Source organism: Ursus americanus, chromosome 6 (genome assembly GCF_024610735.1).
Source record: "Ursus americanus isolate L20-20 chromosome 6, mUrsAme1.1.p, whole genome shotgun sequence".
Taxonomy (NCBI): domain Eukaryota; kingdom Metazoa; phylum Chordata; class Mammalia; order Carnivora; family Ursidae; genus Ursus; species Ursus americanus.
The window spans coordinates 31,213,923-31,226,993 of record NC_142132.1 but is presented as its reverse complement, the minus strand read 5'-3'; the positions used below and the strand labels follow the sequence as shown (position 1 = coordinate 31,226,993).

The 13,071-nt window shown below is 40.0% G+C and overlaps 1 protein-coding gene across 2 annotated transcripts in view; it reads left to right on the top strand.

Moving 5' to 3' along the window:
- Positions 1-13,071, top strand: part of CC2D2B (coiled-coil and C2 domain containing 2B) — a 97,302-nt gene that overhangs the window by 46,794 nt on the left and 37,437 nt on the right. For both annotated transcript variants that reach the window (XM_045785080.2, XM_087862487.1), the window contains 3 exons: positions 8,355-8,447; positions 8,630-8,721; positions 9,996-10,166. In XM_045785080.2, coding sequence (XP_045641036.2) covers positions 8,355-8,447; positions 8,630-8,721; positions 9,996-10,166 — 356 coding nt within the window. The remainder of the gene's footprint in view (positions 1-8,354; positions 8,448-8,629; positions 8,722-9,995; positions 10,167-13,071) is intronic.

Genomic DNA, 13,071 nt, shown 5'->3' with positions numbered 1-13,071 from the left:
GGAGAAAATTATAAAACATTTTGAATGATGTAAAAAAAAAAATCTGAGTAAACGTTCACTGATAGGAAATTGTAAGGTGCCAGCATTGTAGGATGCCAGTTCTCCCCAAATTATTTTGTAAATGTAGTAATGCAATTCCAAACCAGTGAAATAGAACAGAGGGCCTCAAAACAGACTTATTATTCATATGTGGAAACTTTATATTTGATAGGTATCGTCACAAATCAGATCTAAAAGAATGGACTTTCGGGGCACCTGGGTGGCTCAGTGGGTTAAGCGGCTGCCTTTGGCTCAGGTCATGATCTTGGGGTCCTGGGATTGAGCCCCGTGTCAGGCTCTCTGCTCAGCAGGAAGTCTGCTTCTCCCTTTCCCTCCGCACCCCCCCACCCCCTCACCTTCCGCTCATGCTCACGCTCGCTCTCTCTATCTCTCTCAAATGAATAAATAAAAAATCTTCCAAAAGGGACACCTGGTGGCTCACTTGGTTAAGAGTCTACCTTCAGCTCAGGTCATGATCTCAAGGTCCCGGGATCAAGTCCTGCATGGGGCTCCCTGCTCAGCGGGGAGCCTGCTTCTCCCTCTGCCTGCTTGTCCCCCTGCTTGTGTTTGCTCTCTCTGTCTCTCTCTGACAAATAAATAAATACAATCTTTAAATTAAAAAAAAATCTTAAGAAAAAGAATGGACTATCTGTTAAGTGGTTCTGGTCATCTGTTTAGAAAGAAATAGAAGATTCAGACCTCACAAAAGGAATAAATACCTTGTGTAAGGAGACTACATGTGAATTATGTTAATTACGCTGGAATTAAAATAAAAAACTTAAGAAAAGGATTACATGTGAAAAGCAAAACTTAAATGGTATCTTAATCTTGGGGTGAGAAAGTATTTCTTAAAACACAAAAAGTATAAATAAAAAAATTAATAAATTTGATATTAAAATTAAAACCCTACAGATTAAGACAGTGTATTTGTGACACATATAATAAAAAATTAGTATCTAGATATTATAATATTTAAGTTGCTCTTATAAATTAATACTTTAAAGAGTAAAGTGATATGAAATATTAATATATCTTTAAGTAAAAGTTCTTACTTGCCAACAGAATTAAATTCAAGATTTCTTGCAGATAATTGGAAGAACAAATAAATTACTTTTAGATAAAAGAATGTTCATTGTAACAGGGCTGGAAGTTCGAAAGTATCTACTTCATTATTTTTGTGTAGTCTTTAATTTTTTTTTTTTAATGATTTTTTATTATATTATGTTAGTCACCATACAGTACATCCCCGGTTTCCGATGTAAGGCTCGATGATTCATTAGTTGTGTATAACACCCAGTGCACCATGCAATACGTGCCCTCCTTACTACCCATCACCGGTCTATCCCATTCCCCCACCCCCCTCCCCTCTGAAGTCCTCAGTTTGTTTCTCATAGTCCATAGTCTCTCATGCTTCATTCCCCCTTCTGATTACCCCCCCCTTTCTTTATCCCTTTCTTCCCCTACTGATCATCCTAGTTCTTATGTTCCATAGATGAGGGAAATCATATGATAGTTGTCTTTCTCTGCTTGACTTATTTCACTTAGCATTATCTCCTCCAGTGCTGTCCATGTTGTAGCAAATGTTGAGAACTCGTTCCTTCTGATAGCTGAGTAATATTCCATTGTATATATGGACCACAACTTCTTAATCCAGTCATCTGTTGAAGGGCATCTCGGCTCCTTCCACGATTTAGCTATTGTGGACATTGCTGCTATGAACATTGGGGTGCATATGGCCCTTCTCTTCACTACGTCTGTATCTTTGGGGTAAATACCCAGTAGTGCAATGGCTGGGTCATAGGGTAGCTCAATTTTTAACTTTTTAAGGGACCTCCACACTGTTTTCCAGAGTGGCTGTACCAACTTGCATTCCCACCAACAATGTAGGAGGGATCCCCTTTCTCCACATCCTCTCCAACAATTGTTGTTTCTTGCCTTGTCTATTTTTGCCATTCTAACTGGCGTAAGGTGGTATCTCAGTGTGGTTTTGATTTGAATTTCCTTGATGGCTAATGATTTTGAACATTTTTTCATGTGTCTGTTAGCCATTTGTATGTCTTCATTGGAAAAGTGTCTGTTCATATCTTCTGCCCATTTTTTGATTTGTTTATTTGTTTCTCGTGTATTGAGTTTGAGAAGTTCTTTGTAGATCTTGGATACCAGTCCTTTATCTCTAGTGTCATTTGCAAATATATTCTCCCATTCCGTGGGCTGCCTCTTAGTTTTTCTGACTGTTTCCTTGGCTGTGCAGAAACTTTTAATCTTGATGAAGTCCCATAAATTCATTTTATCTTTTGTTTCTCTTGCCTTTGGGGATGTGTCATGAAAAAGGTTGCTTTGGCCGATGTCGTAGAAGTTGTTGCCTATGTTCTCCTCTAGAATTTTGATAGATTCCTGTCTCACATTGAGGTCTTTCATCCATTTGGAGTTTATTTTTGTGTATGGTGTGAGATAGTGGTCAAGTTTCATTCTTTTGCATGTAGCTGTCCAATTTTCCCAGCACCATTTATTGAAGAGACTGTCTTTTTCCCACCGGATGTTTTTTCCTGCTTTATCAAATATTAGTTGCCCAAAGAGCCGAGGGTCCATTTCTGGGCTCTCTATTCTGTTCCATTGGTCTATGTGTCTGTTTTTGTGCCAGTACCATGCTGTCTTTGTGATCACAGCTTTGTAGTACAGCTCGAAATCCGGCATTGTGATGCCCCCAGCTTTGTTTTTCCTTTTCAACAGTTCCTTGGAGATTCGGGGCCTTTTCTGTTTCCATACAAATTTAAGGACTGTTTGTTCCAGTTCTTTGAAAAATGTCCTTGGTATTTTGATCGGGATAGCATTGAAAGTGTAGATTGCTCTGGGTAGCATGGACATTTTAACTATGTTAATTCTTCCGATCCATGAGCATGGAATATCTTTCCATCTTTTTATGTCTTCCTCAATGTCTTTCAAGAGTGATTTATAGTTTCTAGAATATAGGTCCTTTACGTCTCTGGTTAGGTTAATTCCAAGGTAACGTATGGTTTTTGGTGCTATTGTAAATGGGATGGATTCCCTAATTTCTCTTTCTTCGGTCTCGTTATTCGTGTATAGAAATGCAACTGATTTCTGAGCATTTATTTTGTATCCTGCCACGTTACTGAATTGCTCTATAACTTCTAATAATTTGGGAGTGGCTTCTTTTGGGTTTTCCATATAGAGTATCATGTCATCTGCAAAGAGAGACATTTTGACTTCTTCTTTGCCAATTTGAATACCTTTGATCCCTTTTTGTCGTCTGATTGCTGTTGCAAGGACTTCTAGTACTATGTTGAATAATAGTGGCGAGAGTGGGCATCCTTGTCGAGTTCCTGATCTTAAGGGAAAGGCTTCCAGCTTTTCTCCATTGAGAATAATATTTGCAGTAGGCTTTTCATAGATGGCTTTTATGAGATTGAGAAATGTACCTTCTATTCCTACACTCTGAAGGGTTTTAATCAGGAAAGGATGCTGTATTTTGTCAAATGCTTTTTCAGCATCGATTGAGAGGATCATATGGTTCCTGAGTCTTTTCTTGTTGATATGATGTATCACACTGATTGATTTGCGAATATTGAACCACGCTTGCATCCCAGGTATGAATCCCACTTGATCGTGATGGATAATCCTTTTAATGTACTGTTGGATTCTATTAGCAAGTATCTTGTTGAGGATTTTGGCGTCCATATTCATTAGGGAAATCGGTCTGTAATTCTCCTTTTTGAGGGGGTCTTTGCCTGGTTTGGGGATCAAGGTAATATTGGCCTCATAGAATGAGTTTGGTAGCTTTCCTTCTGTTTCTATTTTTTGAAATAGCTTTAGGAGAATAGGTATTATTTCTTCCTTGAATGTTTGGTAGAATTCCCCAGGAAAACCGTCCGGGCCTGGAGTTTTGTTATTTGGAAGGTTGTTTATCACTGACTCAATTTCTTCATAATTAATTGGCCTGTTTAAGGAATCAATTTCTTCCGGTTTCAATCTTGGTAGTTTATAGGTTTCCAGGAAGGATTCTATCTCTTCCAGATTGCTTAGTTTATTGGCATATAGCTGTTGATAAAAATTTCTAATAATCCTTCCAATTTCAAAGGTGCTCGTCGTGACCTCTCCTTTTTCATTCATAATTTTAATAATCTGGGTCCTTTCTCTTTTCTTTTGGATAAGTCTTGCCAGTGGTCTGTCAATTTTATTGATTCTCTCAAAGAACCAGCTTCTAGTCCTGTTGATCTGCTCTACTGTACTTCTGGTTTCTGCTTGATTGATTTCAGCTCTAATTTTGGTCAACTGCTTCCTCGTTCGTGGATTAGGCCTGTCCCTCTGTTGCTGTTCCAGCTTCTTGAGGTGAGAATATAAAAACTGCATTTTAGATTTTTCTATTCTTTTGAGTGAGGCTTGGATGGCTATGTATTTCCCCCTTAGGACTGCCTTTGCAGTATCCCATAGGTTTTGGACTGTTGTATTTTCATTCTCATTGGTCTCCATAAATTGTTTAATTTGATTTTTGATTTCCTGGTTTATCGAGTCATTCCTGAGCAGTATGGCTCTTAGTCTCCAAATGTTTGAGTTTCTTCCAAATTTTTCCTTGTGGTTGAGTTCCAATTTCAGAGCGTTGTGGTCTGAGAATATGCAGGGGATAATTTCAATCTTTTGGTATCGGTTGAGACCTGTTTTGTGTCCCAGAACATGGTCTATTCTTGAGAATGTTCCATGGGCATTAGAATAGAATGAGTATTCTTTGGTTCTGGGGTGTAGTGTTCTGTATATATCTATGAGGTCCAACTCGTCGAGTATGGCATTCAAAGCCTTTGATTCTTTGCTTAGTTTTTGCCAGGGTGTTCTGTCTATTTCTGAGAGTGGAGTGTTGAGGTCCCCTACTATTAATGTATTTTCATTTATATGTCTCTTTATTCTGGATAAGAGTTGGCTTGTGTATCTTGCTGCTCCCCTGTTGGGGGCATATATATTTATAATTGTCATATCCACTTGTTGAATACTTCCCTTAAGAATAATATAGTGCCCTTCTGCGTCTCTAACTATAGTCTGTAGTTTAAAATCCAATTTATCTGATATGAGAATTGCTACCCCAGCTTTCTTTTGAGGACCATTTGCGTGAAAGATGGTACTCCATCCCCTTACTCTCAGTCTGAATGCATCTTTGGGTTTGAAATGAGTCTCTTGTAGACAGCAAATGGATGGGTCATTTCTTTTTATCCAATCTGCAACCCTGTGGCGTTTTATGGGATGGTTCAAACCATTTACATTAAGACTGATTACTGAGAGATATGATTTTAATGTTGCCATGTTGCCAGTAAAGTCTTTGTTTGTATTGGCTGTGACTTTCTGTTCTGTATCACTCTTGGGGCCTTTTTACTTTTATAGAACCCCCCGTAATATCTCCTGTAGGGCTGGTTTCGTAGTTACAAAATTGGTTAGTGACTGGCGATTCTGAAATGTCTTTATTTCTCCATCAATTCTGAATGACAGCCTTGCTGGATAAAGGATCCTTGGCTGCATGTTTTTCTCTGAAAGAGCTTTAAATATGCTCCCCCAACCCTTTCTCTCATTCCAGGTCTGTGTAGACAGGTCTGACGTAATTCTGATGCTTTTGCCTTGGTACGTGAGAAATTTCTTTGCCCTGGCCGCTTTCAATACTGTATCCTTGCATCTATTATTTGCGAATTGCACTATGATGTGACGTGGCGTAGGTTTGTCGTGGTTGAGCTTGGGAGGGGTCCTCTCTGCTTCTTGGACACGAATGTTTGTTTCCCTTGCTAGATTAGGGAAGTTTTCAGCTACAATTTGTTCAAATATCTCTTCTAGACCTCTGTTTTTCTCCACCCCCTCAGGGATGCCGATGATTCTAACATTGGATCGTTTCATTGAGTCAGTAATCTCCCGTAACCTACATTCGTGGGCGTGGATTTTTTTAAGACCATCTTCTATTTTCATTTTTTCCTCTATTAACCCATCCTCCAATTCACTAACCCTTTCCTCTGCTTCTGCGACCCTGGCTGTCAGAGCCTCTAGTTTTGCCTGCATTTGGCCCATAGAATTTTTAATTTCTGTCAGATTCGCTCTCATTTCTGTCCTTAGGGATTCTATATTCTCAGTAACCTTTTCGTTTATACTTTTTTCAATTCTACTCATCATTTTGACCATCGTTACTCTGAATTCCATTTCTGATAATTTGGTTACATCCATATCCATTATTTCTGTGGCAGAGGCCACAGTCTCACTGTCTTTTCTTTGCTGGGGGTGGCTTCTCCTTCTTGTCATTCTGATGAAGAGAGGTTGCGGGGTTTCCAGAGCCCAAATTATTGACTGGGTCCCAGGCCGTGCCCCTTGTTTTATAGGGATCTTAGGGATGTGGGCTTCCTCTTTAAAGATTTTATTTATTTATATATGTGGCAGCCAACCAGCGAGAGAGGGAACAGAAGCAGGGGAGTGGGAGAGGAAGAAGCAGGCTCCCAGCGGAGGAGCCCGATGAGGGACTCCTTTCCGGAACGCCGGGATCACGCCCTAAACCGAAGGCAGGCGCTCAATGACTGCGCCACCCCGGCGCCTCGGGTTGTGGGCTTCTTGATTTTTCAGCCTGCCTTCTGCGTTCTGGGGGAGGGGCCTGCCGCGCCGATACTCAGGCAACCCTGTTTGGGTAGAGTCTCCGCGTCCCCTGCGAGGGGGGATGGGGATGGGCACTCCCTGAGCCGGTATTTCCAGGCTTTTGTTCTCTGGCGGCTTTCCCTGGCGGTTTGCTGTGCCTCTTCTGAGAGTCAGAGCAGCAGCGGCCAAATTTCAGCCTCTGTCACGGAACAGAGGGATTGTGGCCCGTTCTCTACTAATGTTCTGGCCACTTTAACTCTGTCTCTGTTGGTGCTGCTCAACCCTGCAGCGTCCCGGGATGTGCGCCCCACACCCGGCGTCCCAGCCCTCACTTCCAGGGCCGGCGCGTCTCTGTCCTTTGTTTTTCTAATGCCGCCAGCCGCCAGTCGCCCCGCGCGCTCCGGAAGCTCCCGGTCTCAGTCTGGATCCAGTGAGCACACCGGGATTCCGGTGTTCCGCGAGATGCCTGGTGGCGCGCGCACCCGGCTCACGGTCTCAGTCTGCTGTTTTGCGGGTGCCGACCACGAGCCCGCCCGCTCCCCCGTGCAAGTGGCTACCGCTTCCCGGCGCCCAAACGCGGCTCCCTCCCCCTTCCGTTTATCTTCCGATATCTGTGCACGGTTTCATGGCTCCCCGCTTCGTACCTCAATACTCAGCGCTGGAGATGTTCATTTGTAGAGATCCAGATGCGTCTTCCTGCGTCTCAGGCTGGTTCCGTGGTTGTTTAGGCTGGTCTGGTACCTATCCAGCTCGACTCGGAGGACCGGCTGAAAACGGTGTCTCCTACTCCTCCGCCATCTTAACTCTCAGGTCCTGTGTAGTCTTTAATGTTATCCATAATGTAAAACATATTCCATGTGTATTAGGGATGTATCCTACAAATGCAAATATAACAGATGCAGATTTATTCTGAATTATATAGACGAAGCAGCCTGACAAATAACTTATACCAACTGCTTGAAGTAAAATTAGAGTTATTAACTTTTTAAAGTTAGAAGTTAATGGGGCGCCTGGGTGGCACAGCGGTTAAGCATCTGCCTTCGGCTCAGGGCGTGATCCCGGCGTTCTGGGATCGAGTCCCACATAAGGCTCCTCCGCTATGGGCCTGCTTCTTCCTCTCCCACTGCCCCTGCTTGTGTTCCCTCTCTCGCTGGCTGTCTCTATCTCTGTCAAATAAATAAATAAAATCTTAAAAAAAAAAAAAAAGAAATGTTAAAAAAAAAAAAAAGAAGTTAAGGGGCACCTGGCTGGTTCAGTTGGCAGAAGGTGAGACTCTTGGTCTTGGGATTGTGAGTTCGAGCTCCATGTTGGGTGTGGAGATTGCTTTAAAAAATCTTACAAAAAATAAAGTTAGAAGTTAAAAATTAAAGTTATTGATACTAAACTACTTCCCATATGTGATTGCCAGGTAAATGCATGCATAAAGAATACTTTGCAGTCATTTTCACATTTTTTCATAATTTTCTCAATCGTAAATTTTTTTTCTCAACATTATGCTATTTTAAAAGATGAATGGACCTCATCCTAGAAGCAAATGAAATATGGTCTAAGGCTGTTCTTAGCTAATGCTCAGTGGGAGAATCTCATGCCAGAGTGTTGGCAGTGTCTCTTACACATGAACTGAATAATATTTTATATCTTATTGCGATGTATCATACTCTGAACTCTGTTACACTGAAGAGGTAAAACTAACTTAATTCTCCGTTTAGGAATATGAAAGTCAGATAGAGAAGGATATCTCCATTTCAGATGTCAATTCTATTACTGCACAAAGGATTAATTCTGCCAATTTTCTGAAAAAGGTAACAATAACAAAATAGTATTATCAGTATGTTTGCATTTACTTTTGTGAAATCCTCCTAATCTCCCTTTACATTCTGCTTGCAAAAATTAGACTAAAAAATGGTGGCACCAGTAGCATTGTAAATACTTAATCTTCAAATATAAACTATTATTTCCTTAAATTAAATTTATTTTTTTGTAGATGAGAAGGTTGATAATGAAAAGAATTGTGAAAGTTAGCAAATTTAACTTATCGGATGTTGTGGCAGATTATGAAGAAATTGTATCTGCAAGGTACATTGTAAAATTATTATTTTTTTAAATATGAAATATAAAACTTTAAGCTAATGCCTTAAAAGTTCTCAGAGTTCTTCATTTTAATATTAACTTACACGTCAGAGGATGCACTTACAAGGGATAAAGTAAAATATAGTGACTTAAAATATATTTTAAAATTGCATTTTGGACATATCTATATGCTATGTATTTTCAGTTGCATAGTACTAGTTTTCAACCCTCTCCTTATTGATAGTTTTTAGGTCAAGAAAGAAAAAGAAAAGAAATACCTTTGTCCCAAATTAGTTTTGCCCTAAGATTTTCCTGTTCTGGAACCGCTACTGGAAAAGTCATTGCTGGCAGCACCACATACCAAGCCTATTATCTCCCCCTTTCAAAACGGAATCCTCAGCCATACGTGGTGCTACAACCCACAGGCAGCAGTTGGGAGAGCTTTTGGCTCAACTCAATTCTCACACTGTTCTCTCTGAAAGTTGGGGGTAGGACCAGAAATAGAGATGCCATGTTTCTGGGAATCCTCCCCGGGGCCACTTGCAGATTCCTAGTGTTACCAATATGGTTTTAATTGGTTTGGATGTTGAAATCTATTGTATTTTATTTTCAGTTTTTTGGGGGAAAATGAGTGTGATCATAAAGCTATAATTCCATGGATTTGGTTGGCAGCTTGTGTAACTAACTCCTGTTTCAGAGCCTGTAGAAAAGTTGAGTATCTAATCACCTTCAGGAGAGTGATTCCTGAAAAATGAATAATATTCTGAAAGAACATCATGTTTTTGTGGAATTACGTCTCCATGCCCTTGTCTCTTCTTGGACCATGTACCCAAAGAGCATGGAGCAATCACATCTTCTCACAATATGAGAGTGAGCACAGCATCTCTTCTGTGCTCAGAGAAAGCTTCTTTCCTTGGGTTTAAGACGACTCTGTCTCCCCTCAACAATGAAGAGAGTATGGTTCAGAATAATGGCCTTATTTATAATAATTCACTTTAAAAATTGATGTCTTTTAGGGGCACCTGGGTAGCGCAGTCGTTAAAGCGTCTGCCTTCGGCTCAGGGCGTGATCCTGGCGTTTCAGGATCGAGTCCCATGTCAGGCTCTTCCGCTGGGAGCCTGCTTCTCCCTCTCCCACTCCCCCTGCTGTGTTCCCTCTCTCGCTGGCTGTCTCTCTGTCACATAAATACATTAAAAAAAAAATCTAAAAAAAAAAAATTGATGTCTTTTAAAACAAAGTTATCTTGTGCATATGCAGCTTATCGCTTTTTTACTCTTTAGCCAGTTGACACATGCAGTTTGTAAGCTTGTTGAACGACGAAGAAAGTTAAAGCCTCAGAGGAAAGAGAGGAAAAAGGTGGCAGCACAGACTATCTGTGATGGAGATATTAAGATTCTTGTCAGAATACTGCGGGCTTATAATATTCCTACCAGGAATACAACAGTTAATAGGTAAGGTAGTGTGCACCAATTTTTACAGTTGCAAAAGCGCTTTTTTTTAATTTTAATTTTTTTTTTGCAAAAGCTCTATCTTAAATATAAATTTCCATGCTGTCCTATGTGTGAAAATTGGCACTGTATTAATGCTCCGTATACAGAAATGGAATGAAAATTGAAATCTTCATGTGGGTTGTCATACTGTCATTGCTATGTATTAGGAGTTTTCAGAAGTTTGAGATGACCACGGTAAATTTACCATGTGTATTTTGGGATGCCATATCAAATAAATGCCTTTTGACCTTCTTCCCTTTTGTTACCACTTGTGACCCTACTGTCACCACCTGCACTGTTCTCTGCCACTGGCCCCTCTCAGTACTGCAGGTAGAACACAAGAGAGAGTAGGCTCTTTCGGACTTGCTATTTTAGTTGACCTCTGCAGAAATCAGATCTTACCCAACTCTTCTGCAGGCACTCCATGGGTTTTATTTAAGTATCTTGAGCAGAGGATATATGGGGCCAGAATGGGTATCACCGTTTAGTGGCCAAATTAAGGCATCATGAATATTAAATGCTCATGTATATTTAGTGTGTCCTGAATGTTGAATGCCTTCTGTATTTAGTTTCATGTATGAATCCTATATTATTGGTATTTAGGACCCAGGTATCTCAGGAATATTAAGTATCCTCCTCTATATTTAACACATATGTGCTCTACCTGCTTACCTAATGTTTACCACATTCCATGAATTCTACATATGAAAAATATTTTGCTTACTAGGTACTAATCTATAGTTAAAACCTCTTACAAAGTTTTTCCTATGTTTTATAAACAACAACCTTATTTATCTAATAGAATTGATGTTCTCAAAACAAATGCACATTCCAAAGGCTAACTTTTATGAAGTAAGGACATCATAAAGTCACCACCATTTTCTGTAATCGTCAATTCGTAAAAGAAAGAATATTGTAACACCAAAAATAGAAAGGCTGTAATCTCAAAGTATCACTTGCCTTATTTTTCTCCTTTGCTGAGGACAGTTGAAAACTTCATCACAGGCTAAGTTCAATCCATGGTTCAGCATTTAGAAGCCACTCTTCCAAAGTGGTGATTATGAAACGTTCAGCTCTAACCACCTATGATAAGAAGATCCAAAGCAAACTCTGTAAGATCCAGAGTAACTGAATTATTTATCACCATGCACATAGGCAAAACCCTGTCCATTCCCACTAAAACGAATGTTAAAATGATTCATCTAAAAATTGTTTTATTTAAATTCAGTTTAGTTAACACATAGTATATTATTAGTTTCAGGGGTAGAATTTAGTGATTCATCAGTTGCATATAACACCCCGTGCTCATCCCATCAAGTGTCCTCCTTAATGCCCATCACGCAATTACCCCATCCCCCCACCCCCCCCCCCTCTAGCAATCCTCAGTTTGTTCACTATAATTAAGAGTCTTTTATGGTTTGCCTCCCTCTCTGTTTTTATTGTATTTTATTTTTCCTTCCATTCCCCTATGTTCATCTGTTTTGTTTCTTAAATTCCACATATGAGTGAAATCATATGGTATTTGTCTTTCTCTGACTGACTTATTTCCCTTAGCATAAAACCCTCTAGTCCCATCCACATCACTGCAAATGACAGGATTTCATTCTTTTTGATGGCTATATTTCATGCATATATATATTTCACTTCTTCTTTGTTCATTCATCTGTTGATGGACATCTGGGCTCTTTCCAGATTTTGGCTATTGTGGACATGGCTGCTATAAACATTGAGGTGCGTGTGCCCCTTGGCATCACTATGTTTGCATCCTTTGGATAAATACCTAGTAGTGCAATTGCTGGGTCATAGGGTAGCTCTATTTTTAACTTTTTGAGTAACCTCCATACTGTTTTCCAGAGTGGCTTCACCAGGTTGCATTCCCACCAACAGTGGAAGAATGTTCCCCTTTCTCTACATCCTCACCAGCATCTGTTGTTTCCTGACTTGTTAATTTTAACCATTCTGACTGGTGTGAGGTGGTATCTCATTGTGGTTTTGATTTGCATTTCCCTGATAATGAGTGATGTTGAGCATTTTTTCATGGGTCTGTTGGCCATTTTTATGTCTTCTTTGGAGAAATGTCTGTTCATGTCTTCTGCCTATTTCTTGACTGGATTGTTTGTTTTTTGGGGATTGAGTTAGATAAGTTCTTTATAGATTTTGGACATTAGCCCTTTATCTGATATGTCATTTCCAAATATCTTCTCCCATTCCATAGGTTGCCTTTTAGTTTTATTGATTGTTTCCTTTACTGTGCAAAAGTTTTTTGTCCTGATGAAGTTCCAGTAGTTCATTTCTGCTTTTGTTTTCCTTGCTTCTGGAAACATGTCTAGTAAGAAGTTCCTGCAGCTGAAGTCAAAGAGGTTGCTGCCTGTGTTCTTCTCTAGGGTTTTGATGGATTCCTGTCTCACATTTAGGTCTTTCATCCATTTTCATTTATTTCTCCCTATGGTGTAAGAAGGTGGTCCAGTTTCATTCTTCTGCATGTGGCTGTCCAGTTTTCCCAAAACCATTTGTTGAAGAAGCTGTCTTTTTTCATTGGATAGTCTTTCCTGCTTTGTCGAAGGTTAGTTGACCCTAGAGTTGAGGATCCATTTCTGGGTTCTCTATTCTGTTCCATTGATCTATGTGTCTGTTTTTGTGCCAGTACCATACTGTCTTAATGATAAGGCTTTGTAATACAGCTTGAAGGCTGGAATTATGATGCCTCCAGCTTTGGTTTTCTTTTTCAACATTACTTTGGCTATTCAGGGTCTTTTCTGGTTCCATACAAATTTTAGGATTGTTTATTCCAGCTCTGTGAAAAATGCCAATGGTATTTTGATAGGAATTGCTTTGAATGTGTAGATTGCTTTGGGTAGCATAGACA